The 12,631-nt window shown below is 34.5% G+C and overlaps 1 protein-coding gene across 1 annotated transcript in view; it reads left to right on the top strand.

The window, feature by feature from the left end:
* Positions 1 to 12,631, top strand: part of LOC123242568 (cohesin subunit SA-2-like) — a 135,903-nt gene that overhangs the window by 107,360 nt on the left and 15,912 nt on the right. Inside the window, exon 30 of the mRNA XM_044670400.1 lies at positions 8,943 to 9,142. Coding sequence (XP_044526335.1) covers positions 8,943 to 9,142 — 200 coding nt within the window. The remainder of the gene's footprint in view (positions 1 to 8,942; positions 9,143 to 12,631) is intronic.

Below are 12,631 nucleotides of genomic sequence, written 5' to 3'. Positions count from 1 at the left end.
ATTTTGAGATTTTGAGTATGCAGGTGTTCTAACTTAGGGAGCATGACTTTTAATATTTTAATAATTATTTCATTTATTTCAGTTGATTTCCTTTTTAATCTCATATTTCATTTTATACATTTAAAAACCTTATTCTGAGAAGAGGTTTTTAGGCTTCAACAGATTGCTAAATAGGTCCATTACACAAAAGTGGTTAAGAAATTATGCTTTAGAGAGAATACTTGTTTAGTTTGGTTTATATGGTCTCTTCCAACAAAGAGCTCAAACAAACAAACAAACAATATATACATATTGTTGGCAATACCGACTTTGTTTTTAATAGGTTGATTTTGTAGTTCAGGAAAGCAGGTGTGAGATATTAATTGAGCTATTGCAAATTGTAACTTGGGACCTTCTTATCTCCTTTTTTCACTATATATGACTAGTTGAGTCAGATGAATAGTATGAAATATGTGTTATAAATAAATGGAATCATTTCCTGTGGATATCAGTGGGCTCTTTATTTTGGTTACAGAGGCAGTGTTGTAGACTCATACTGGATTAGGGGACTGTGCCTAGGTGAATGATTTTTTTTATCTCTTCTTCCTTCCTTTCTAGGTGTGTATACTTTTAGAACTGTTTTTTCTTTTGTAAATGAATCCTGATGAAATAATTAATGATGTTAAATATTTTTATATCTTTAGAGTGCTATGTTTACATTTCAACACTTGATTTAATTTTTCTCTAGTGATTCCTTCTGTGTCTTACTTTTAGCATTTCCAACTATGCCAATTCCATTTATTTATTTATTTATTTTTAGTGCCTACTCTGCTCAAAGTATACATTTTGGAAAATGATCTAAAGCAAAAGTAGAAATAATTATGTGAAAATGCTCTGAATTGATAATTTTGAGAAGACATGCAGATGAAATGATTAAAGCACAGAACAGTTTAGTTCTACCTTGTAAATTAGTGTTATTACAGATAGCACTATAGAGTTTATAGGAGGGAGAAAAGTAGAGGGATCATGGTGAACTGGAATATTTAGGGGAAAGTTTTGAGAGACTTGAACTGAGCAAAGTTGGCATTTGAATCAGTGGCACAGAGGAAAAAGTAAGCATGCTATGTTTGGAGACAATTGATAGGCCAGAGTATAGAAGACTGGAAAATGAGATTGTAAAGATAGATTTGGGCAAGGTTATCATGACAGTGAGTAATGTCTCCTTTATGACAGTATAAAAAGTATATTGTGGGGGCAGCTGGGTGGCTCAGTGGATTAAGAGCCAGGCCTAGAGATGGGAGATCCTAGGTTCAAATCTAGTCTCAGACACTTCCCAGTTGTGTGACCCTGGGCAAGTCACTTAATGCCCCATTGCCTAGTCCTTACTACTCTTTTGCCTTAAAACCAGTACATAGTTTTGATTCCAAGAAGGAAGGTAAGGGTTTTTAAAAAAAAGTATTGTGTTACAGAAAGAGACAAAAGAAAAAAATTCATTGTATTTGGAATCAAGATCTGGGTTGAAATCTGACTCTTTTAACTATCCGTATAACTTTGTGCAAATCATTTAATCTCCCTGACGTTAGTTTTTCCATCTATAAATTGAAGAAATTGGACTAAATGGTTTTAAAGATTCTTTTCAGTTCTAAATCTGTGATCCTATTAGCACTGTAAGATTTTAGGGCCTGACTGGACCTTAGAGATGATCTAGATCCAGTCCAATCCTTTCATTTAGAAATGAGAAAACCAAGGCCTAAAATGGTGAAGTAACTTGTCTAAGGTTACATGCAAAATAAGTATCAGAGCCGGACTTTGAGCTTAGGTTCTTTGACTTGATAGCCAGTGCTATTTCCACTATACCATATTGACTTTTCTTTTTACAAGCATTTCCTTGGCTACTTTTGATAATCTGTCTCAACAAGAATACTGATGGTACTGTGATCTGTTATTTGCCAAAATGTTTTTGTTTGAAGCAAAAAAATTTTTACTTTCTCAATATAGAAACTGAAATGGAAAAATGTAGCGGTCTTATTCTTGGCCTCACAGCCAACTTAATGGTAGAGCCCAGTCCTATATCTTGTGCCTCCTTAGGGAAATCAGAGAATCTTAATGGTCCATATGACTCCAGCTGTTTCTGCTTTAACCACCTGTATAGGCAACAAATGGCAGCTATAAATAGAGTTCCCAGAGTACTGGGTAAAGCTGTGCTGTCCCCTGAAGTTCAAGAAGTATTTCCAAATAATCATTTGTTGAAAGAGTTCTTTCTATTTTGGGCATCTTTAATACCTAGCAGAGCTGCTTGGAGATTAAGTTTCCCTCTTAGGCATATATTTATAGAGCTAACTACTTCATAAATTATAGTAGGAAATGTTTTCAAATCATTATAAATTTAAAAAAATAGATATCTAGTTATTTTATCTCATTGAAAATATAGCTTCAACTTCATGGGAGTGAGTGAATGAATGGTCTGAAGAGTTGGAAGCACCATATTGTTACACAAAGAACACTAGACTCAGAGTCCACATGTATTGTGTCTTTTCTCAGTCTTGATCCTCTGTATTGCACTTGGTTTTTTCCCCTCTAATAAATTTTTCTTTAATTTTCAATTTAAGCATGCCAAAGAGCACAACAGAACACAAAAAGAGGGTTGTACATTAAGCTGTGAATCTTCATTTCATATCATTGTTGTTTTTTAAATAATAGAATATATTCCACTCATTACTTTCAAAACTACCATTTGCCTGTACTTCCTTTTGAAATCTTAAGTTGTCTTCTACACATTTTTTTTAAAGTATTTAATGACCTTTTAGAAGGGGGCAGGAGGCCATTTTTATTATAAACCCACCCATGTCCTTGTTAAAGCTCCCTAATTCAAAAACCCTTATAACAAAGCAAATGTAGTAAAGCAAAACAAATCCATACAATGGCTATGCCAAAAAATGTGTCTTTCAGTACTTTGAATCTATCAATTCATTGTTAGTATTAAGTAACATTTTATAATAGATTGGGAAACATGGTTGATTATTCCACTGATCAAAGTTTTTAAACTTTTAAACATGTTTTTCTTTAGTGTTGTTATCTTTCTATTAACTGATCTTCTAAGTCTGTTTACTTTCTTCTGTATCAGTTCATATTGATTCTTTACAGTTTCTTATTATTTAAAAAATAGTTCATGATTACATTCATATGTAATGATATTTGTTTGACTATTTCCCTCATTTATAGACAACCCTTTAGAGTCTAGAATCTGTTTCTTCTCACCCTTCCATCTCCTTTTCTTTTGTTAAACCCTTATCTTCTGTCTTGGAGTTGATATAAGTATGGTTCCAAGGCAGAAGAGTGGGGATTAAATGACTTGCCCAGCTAGGAAGTATATAAGGTCAGATTCTTTCTAAGAAGTTGTTTTGCTTCCTGCTGGGTTTTTTCCTCGGAGCTCTTAACCTTCTCCCACTCCCATCCCTGCTTGTTTTCTGCTTGAATTTGATGTGCACATATATTGATTCTTTGCATATGTTTGTTAGTGCATGTGATACTCCATTTCAGGTAAGTGAGGTCCATATGATTGAAATAGTAAAATTAGGACTGTTGTCCTTATGATTTAATAAAGTTTATTAGAAGCATTTGGATAGGTAAAAGATGAGAAATTGATAGAAAGATAAGAGTAAAATAGCCTAATCTAGCTCCCATGTGGGTGCTCTCAGCATGACCTCCAGTAGCAGCTCCCCTTGGCTGGACACCAGGGACAGAGAGAACAAGCAAGCACTTCCTTGTTTGAACCTTTTAACCTCTCCTTTCATATCTGGTTCAAATTCAGAGTCATGTCCAGATCAGGTTCAGGGTCACATAACATATGCTAGGTTACATAACTAAGTGACCAGCCTAGGTGATGTAAATGATGTAGCTCCAGGAATGCAGGGATGCAGACAGGACAACATCTCATGAGTGATCCTAGGAAAGGATTCCCTTTACACATGATGCCTATCCTTATTACTTTGTTCAAGGTTTGTATATTCTCACAATCCAATTATTAGAAAGAACAAGTTCTGTCCTCTCACTTAGTTCATCTTTTTTTCTGTACCATTGTGTTCATTTTTACCTTTCCTTGTCTTTTCTTTCTTTAAACTCAAAGAACAGAAACAACCCATTTCCAGGATTGTTTTCTTGTATTTAACTCTCTTAATATCCTTTGAAAATATTAAGGTTCTTAAGAAACACTTGTGTCTAGTTCCTCCACTAGAACTTTTGCACTAGATCATTTTACAGCTCCTTCTAATTGCTCAAATAATTTATCTTAATAGATTTCTTTTGGTTATGTGTTTTCATTTTCTACTCAGTTCTAGTTTCTAAAGTCTTCTACTTTATTAAATAAGATTTTAAAATAAATACATTTTTTTCTTGTAGGACTATACTCAGTTTTGAAAAGTAATTCTTGGTTGCCTTTAGAACAATTGTATTCCAAGATCTCCATTCTTTTATTGTAGAAGCTGATACTGAGCATGGTCCTTTGGTGCTTGAATTGTTTATTTTTGTATGCTTGCAGTGTTTCTTTTTTGGCATGAGAGCCATGTGTTCTGGCTGTGACATTCCTAGGACTTTATTTTTTGAGTTTCTTTAAGGAGGTCATTGGTGGATTCTGTCTATCTAATACATGTAAGCAATTTTAATTTATGATTTCTTAAAATATGGTAATCAGGAGTTTTTAAAAAATCATGGTTCTCACAGTCCAGTAATGATTAGATTATATCTCTTTGCCCTTTTTTTGAAGTCAGTTTTTCATATCAGATATTTTATATTTTCTTCTATTTTTCTTTTCGAATCTTGTTGTTCTAAAATTTCTTTCTATCTCATTAAAAGTCATTGATTTCTTTTTTGTATATTTTAGTTTTCAAGGAATATATTTCTCAGATTACCATTTTCTCTTCTAAGACACTTATTGTACTTTTCTTTCCTTGTGGGCTTTTATTTAGTTTTAAAATCTGATGTTTTATTTCTTCAAGGTATTTATATATTCCCTGTGAAAAATCCATTTTTACATTTGAGTGACTGTTTATACTTGTGGAATTTGCTCTTTATTCTTTCTCCAGGTTCAGTTACTAAATTAAGGCTGTGTTCCAGAACCAGACACTACTTCTGTTGCACTTTCAGGTGGAGTGGTTGTCCTTCTTGCATTCTTCCTTAATTCTTTAAATGGTATTTCACTTTCTATGGCTCTGTCTCCTTGCATCTTGCAGTTTAGAACATTGACTCCTCATTGCCCTCTCTGACATCCCAGAGCAGAATGTTAGGGACCTTGAAGCCCTGAAATTTCCTGACTTAACTATAATCTGCCATGCCTACACTCGTCATTGTTGGCTCTTAAGACCGTTAAGAGCTCTGCTATTGGTTTATAACTATCTTGGAACCTCCATTCTTGGTCTTCCGGACAGAGAGCTCTATTAGTTTTTGTGTGTCTCTGACTCTTCTCTAATCTCACTGTAGTATTAACTGGTTTGTTTTTGCCTATGCTAGTGCAGGCAGCCTGCATTCTTATTGCCCATGAGTTGCTGGCTGTCTTTTTGTGCAGTTCTGAGGTAAAAAAAAAAGTCAATATAAATGTATTTCTTGATCATTATTCAATCTGGTAAGAATTTAAGACTTTTTGAAGTAGTTGTTTGGGATATGATTAATTTAACATCTTGTCAGGAATCTGGACAGAAGTCTGCTACATTTGATAGTGTTAACCATCTCTTCTTGGATACTCACTTTTCTGCCGTTTCATGATTCTACTCTTTTTATTCTACTATTTTGTCTAGCCTCTCTTCAGTGTAATTAGAGAAGCAGAAGAAAAAAAAGTATGTTTGTTGTCTTGAAAGTCAAAGAAAAAGAAATCTCATGGAATAGTGTTTTGTCTTGGATGTCGGGGGGAAGAAAGTGATCTTAGGAGAATAAGGATGGTCAGCAGAGTCATAAACTATTAAGGCATATGAGTAATGGCAAAGGAACACTGGACTTGGCAATTACTGTAGAACAGAGGTGGCAAACATGTGACTCCTGAGTGCAGCCCAAACCAAATTAAAATATAACTGAAAAATAAAAATACAATAAAAAATTGATATGATTTCCTAAAGTTTTGTTGCTGTCCATTGATATAACATTCAGTATGACCCTCATATCTAATTTTTCTCTCTCTGGCCTGGTTCCTGTACCCCAATTTGCTCTTTCTTTTCCCTTTCAGACTTCCCTAATACTTTTGAGGGCACTGCTTTCCTCCCAGTGCTGCAGACTTGCAACTTAGGTGTCATCCCCAACTCTACACTGTCTCTCATTCTCTCATCTCCATATCAGTCTTTTGTCATCGCCTCTAAGTTTTGCCTTCATAACATCTGTCAGATATATCTCTCTCTGTCTTTTGATATTATTAACACTGGTGCGGGGCCTCAATCTCCTCATCTGGGAATTATCACACTAGCATGCTGGTTGATTTTATAATCTCTCTTCTATTCTAGGCCATTTTGATTAGTCACCAAAATTATTTTCCTAAAGTGTTGGTCTGATTGTGTCAACCCTTCCTACCCCTATATTCATTAAACTCTAGTGGATGCCTTACACCTCCAGGATCAGTTCAGGGTAGCAAAGAATTCTAGTGTAGCAGCTAGTGAGATATCAAAGTGGCAAACTATGGAATTAGGGTAGCAATGTGGTAAAAGTAAACCAATCCAGAGTTGGTTAAGATGAACCAAGAAAATAGAAGTGGTTCAAGGGACCATTGAACTGTCAACCATCAAATCTTCAACCAGGATAAAGTTGAAGATTAAAGTGAATGTAAATGAGTAAGAAGAGAAGGCTAGGAAGTCATGGTCATAAAGTGACCTCTTAGTAGTTTTGGAGAACTTAAAACTCCATCCTGAACCTATAGGTTGGTGTCAGTCTTGGAGATGGAGTTTTAAGAAATATTGAGGCCTGGGGCAGCCTGGGTGGCTTGGTGGATAAAGCCAGGCCTAGAGATAGAAGGTCCTGGTTTCAAATCTGGCCTCAGATACTTTCTAGTTTTATGGCCCTGAGCAAGTCACTTAATCCCAGTTGCCTAACTTTTATCACTCTTCTGCAGTGGAACTAGTAGTTTTATTGATTCTAAGACAAAAGGTAAGAGTTTTAAAGAGAGAGATAATGAGGACTAAGGTATGGCCATATTGGTATATGATTGAAGCAGGGTAGAAAAAGGAACTCTTTGAAGTTGAGCAGGTTACAGAAATGAGAGGTCACATTTTTGACAGATCTTCAGCATTGTGTTGGAGCCTCTAATGATGATGGCAGAGTGAGGTAGAGAGACCAGGATCCAGATATTAACTACCATTGAAAAAGCTGGGTGGAAATTCAGTAAAGGGCAGAAACAAGAAATGAGGAAGGTGTGGAACAAATTTAATGAACTTCAAAAGAGGAAAAGACATTGAGAGAAATACACAGAAGACTTCCTGTATTTCTAGCCCTAGAATGGTCCTTTTGTTCAGTCATAACTCTTGACAAAGACTTCACAAATGTTTTGAGTGCATCTTAGAAGAAAAAAAGACCATTCAAGGAGACACATGGTCTAGAAACAACTAGAAAATGTACTGTCCACCTCTAAAGAGTATTCTGATGAAGGTGAATTGCAGAGATAATAAAAGAAATATAGAAACTGGTTTGTGACATGTGGTCTCTTAGAATCTTAGTTTGATCCTTAGGATTCCGTCTCTGCCATATAGTCTTTTTCTTTCCCCCTGTTGTCTACAATATTTTTTTAAAAAAATCTCTCCTGGATTTACTCATTTTCTAGCTGCCAGTGACTGAGAGGAAGTGAAAAAATTGAAAATAATGCTAGTCACCACTTTTTAACTATTTGGGATTAATAGGTAGAGCCTCAGAAAAAAAATCACTTAGAAGTAAAAAATCCTGTGTCTGGATCAGACTATATTATCTTTATCCCAAATCTGCCTCTCCTCTGAACTCTACTTCTGTTGAGGTGCACAAGTATCTTTCCAGCTGCCTATGTTCTCCATCTCAAATTCATTCTCAGTTTTTCACTTTCCTTCATCTCAAGTATCCAATCAGTTGCCAAATCTTGTTGATTTTATCTCCTTAGCTCTTTTTTTTTTTTAATCTGTAATTTTCTCTCCACATACTGGGGCTCCCACCCCGGTACAGGTTTATGATTAGTATGGATGACCTCATCATCTCTTGCCTGGACTGTTACCATAGTCTTCAGCCTTTGTGCCTTATCTGTTTCTCATGTAATATACAATATTTACTAAGATGACAATAATTTTTTAAAAACACGAGTCTAACCATGTTAGTCTCCTGTTTAATGAAAATACAGTGACCCTATTCTCTAGGTCCAAATACAAGTTCATTTGGCATTTAAAGCCCTCCAGAATCTGGTTCCAACAGATTCTAGTTTTCCAGTTTTGTTTCAGATTACTTCCTTTTAAGTACTCTGTGAGTCAGCCTAACTTGCCTTCTTGCTATTTGCCATAAACAACTCTCCATCTGCCATGACCAGGCCTTTGTGTACTCTCCTCGTTCCTGGATTGCAATTCCTTCTTACCTATGTCCCTTAGAATCCCTCATTTTCCTTCAAAATTCAGTCCAAATACCACCTTTCCTTATTCTCCTGCAGTGTGTAGCACCTCCTCCAAAAGATTATCTCTTATTTATTTGTATATATTTATCTTTATATATATTCTCTCTCCCTATAGAATGTAAGCTCCATTGAGGGGCAGGGATTTTTCACCTTTATTCTCAGTACATGGCACATAATAGCTGTTTATAAATGCTTGTTGATTGCCTGAGCACATATCTTTCAACTTCAGTTTCCACATCCATAAAATGAGTAGATAATATCTTAGGTTCCTTTTAGCTTTAATATTCTATGAATCTAGTCAACATTTCTAGTTTGTTTTCCAGTGAGTATGTGGACTTCATGTTTCACTTTCATTTTCTCTTGCCTGCAGGTATTACTACCTGCAGGAATTTGTTACAGACCACATGTTGTTGACTTGTAAAGGGGAAAAATGGCATCCATTGTACTGTTATCGCAGCTCTCTGATAGGAACTGATGATGATGCAGAAAGCACAATAGCAAGTAGTTTTAGAGAATGGCCTCCACCTGACAGATCAAAAGTCATTGCCACGAAGAGAAAATTTTCTGATGGTACGTATGACATCTGTCTTTATCATATTCGTGTTACCCATTACCTCAGGAAGCTTAGTGGAGTGTTTTAGAACTATCTGAATGAATGTCCTGAAGATGGCCTTACAGTTGAACTGGTGTACTTGCATTCTAGTCTTTATTGTTTAACACCATGAGTTGAAAATATATTTTGGTATTTTCTTTTTTTAATTACTTTTATTTCGACACAAAAAGCACCAACCAGCAAACCAAACCTCCTTTCAAAGTACATTCCCTGAAAAGTAATCAATTATTAACAGGAAGGAAATTTTTAAAAATCAGTTATTAACAGGAAGGAGGGAAATGTTTTATATTTTCAGTGTATTGCTGTCATCGACCGTAATATCTTGACCAGAGTTTTATTGCTTCTATGTCAACATTATTTGTTATCATAGTATTATGTATTTTGATTCTGCTTTCTTAATTTTATGTCACTTCATGGAAATCTTCCCATATTTCTCAGAATCTTTACTAGCTATGTGACTTGGGCAAATCACTTAACTTTTTTGCCTCAGTTTCTTCATCTATAAAAATGAGCACCTACCACTCAGAATTCTTGTGAGAATCAAATAAAATAATATTTTTAAAGTACTTGCCAAATTGTTTGGTATGTAGTGGGCACTACATAAATGCTTACTACTATTATCGTAATCATTATTCTTCCTTATGGCACAATAATAATGCATTACTTGCATACATTATGATTTTGTCATCCATTTTACTTCAGTTTTTTATTATTACAAATAATACTGCTATCCACAGTATTCTAAGATAGATCTTTTTTTACTTGGATAATTTCTTATATGCTAACCTCCTTGGGCTATAAAGGAATTTTACTCTTTGAATATTGTATGTGTGCATACATGTGTATATGTGTATTTCAGCCTCCTTGGGAATAGAGTCAGAGGTTACAAATGTGCATTGTTTTCCAAATTCATGTTTCAATCAATTTGCAGCTTGCCAAGCTTTCAATAAAATTTGAGTTTTAGTGTGCTTCTCTTTCTACAACCCCTCCAACAATGAGTTTTTCCATTTTTACATTCTATTTTGTTCAGGTTCGTGCTTAATTGATTGGTCATTTCTTTTTCTCATAAATATCAATAAGATGTAAATTTTCCTTTAAGGGCTGCTTTAGTTGTATCTTTCAAATTTTGGAATTTTTTGTGTTATTGTCCTCTTATTTATTATTTCTGATTCTTAATTCTAGTCATTTCTATGATATATTCTTTAACCCATTTGTCTTTTTTTATTTTTTTATTTTTTAAACCCTTAACTTCTGTGTATTGGCTTCTTGGTGAAAGAGTGGTAAGGTTGGGCATTGGGGGTCAAGTGACTTACCCAGGGTCACACAGCTGGGAAGTGTCTGAGGTCTGATTTGAACTTAAAACCTCCCATCTCTAAGCCTGACTGTCAATCCACTGAGCTACCCAGCTGCCCCCATTTGTCTTTTTTTAAGTAAATTTTTTATCCTTTCCATTTCCTCCTCCAACTCATATAAGAAATTTTTTTTTTAAAAAAGAAAGAAAATGAGGGAGAAAAAATCAGCAAAACTTATCAATATAGGGGGCACTTGGGTAGCTCAGTGGATTGAGAGCCAGGCCTAGAAATGGGAGGTCCTAGGTTCAAATCCGGCCTCAGACACTTCCCAGCTGTGTGACCCTGGGCAAGTCACTTGACCTCCATTGCCCACCCTTACCACTCTTCTGCCTTGGAGCCAATACACAGTAATGACTCCAAGACAGAAGGTAAGGGTTTAAAAAAACAACAACAAAAAAACAAACTTATTAATATATTGGGAAAAGCCTGGAAATATATGCAATTTTTTGATACCTATGGATTTTCCACTTCATCAAAGGAGTCATTCTTGAGGAAATCATTATTATCTGCTTAAGACATTGTTATTCGTATTTTTACCTATTAATTATACCTTTTGTGTCTTAGAGTTTGTAATTAATATCTTACATGTCGTCTATGAACTTCCTTTCAACTTTTAATAGTTTCTTTGCTTCTTGACTTTTTTAAGAAAAATCCAGGATTCTCCTGTCAGATTTTTAAAAATATTCTGATATTTTTGTGGGTGTTTTTTTGGGCTTTAAGAATGTAAGCATCTTCCACTCTTTTTTTCATAATAGAATCTTAGAGACTCTGATCCAAAACCAGATCTTTGGTCATTCTTGTGTTTCTGATTTGTGTTTAAATTTCCTTTGTCTCTATCATGGACGAATAGGTTTTTCTTTTCTGAAAGTCAGAATTGGAACCCCTCACAAATATTTATTTCTATGTTATTTGTTCCCGTCAACTTTTGATGATTTTTGCATATGTGCTACGTAATGCTGAAAGATACTTTTTAAGATCTCATGTTTCAAACATATTCTATTTAGATTTCTTATGTTTTTCTTATTCAATTGTTTAGATTTCTCTAACTCTGAAAGAGACATGTTGAATTGCCAAAAGATTATTATTTTATTTTGCATATTTTCCTATAGTTCATTTATCTTTTTCCTCTAAGTACTGAGATATTATATCATTTACTACATTTATTTTTTGTTGTACCTATGAACATAATAAAGTATCTTTTCTCTTTTAAAATCTTTATTTTCACTATTCCTTTTTGAGGCATGAGTGTCATTCCTTCCTGCTTTTTAAAATGAAAATAATTCTAACTCCAGTCCATTATTTTAACACTTTATTAATCTTTTTACTTTTACTGTTTTTATGGAGCAATTTGCTGGGTTTTTACTCTCTAATCCATTTTGCTTATTGTATCCAAATCTTCCTCTTTTTTTTTTTTTTTTTTTTGGTTGGGGGTTTTTTGAACAAAATTTTCTCATTCAATGTTCATGGTTGCAATTGCTGTTTATCTATTCTGTAAAATCTTGATATAATTTTTTCTTTCTCTTAATATCTCATTGCTCTAAACAACTCTCTAAGACTATAACAGATTAAAATAGACAACCTATCTTGGTATTAGGAATTTCCTCACTTTGAAGTGTCCTAAACTAATAAAATTGTATGTCCAATTTCTGTCTCTTTTTGAAAAAAAGATAAAAATCCACATTAAATATTTATAAACCATTATCCTCCCTTTGCCTTCTCTTATATGTGCTTGGATCACTGAGGTTTTTACCCCTCCTCTTCTTTTGTGTGCAACCTTTCTTAGCTTTCTTTTGGTGGAAGATATTTATTACCTTTATTACCCCTTGAATCCCAGTCTAATTCCCTACATTCTGAAATTCCATTTCTACTTCTACAATCTTTTTTTTCCTTCATTTGACCCAAAGAAGGTACAATTCATGGGATTCCATTTTATTTTCTGGAGAGTTACTCAATTTTGTAGGATAAAACATTTTTTTTAAACCCTTACCTTCCACCTTAGAACCAAATACTCTGTATTGGTTCTAGGGCAGAAAAGTGTAAGGGCTAGGCAATGGGAGTTGGACCTCCCTTCTCTAGGCCTGATTCTCAATCCAC

The sequence above is a fragment of the Gracilinanus agilis genome, chromosome 3 (assembly GCF_016433145.1).
Source record: "Gracilinanus agilis isolate LMUSP501 chromosome 3, AgileGrace, whole genome shotgun sequence".
In the NCBI taxonomy this organism is placed as follows: Eukaryota; Metazoa; Chordata; class Mammalia; order Didelphimorphia; family Didelphidae; genus Gracilinanus; species Gracilinanus agilis.
This window is presented reverse-complemented; position numbering and strand designations above follow the sequence as displayed.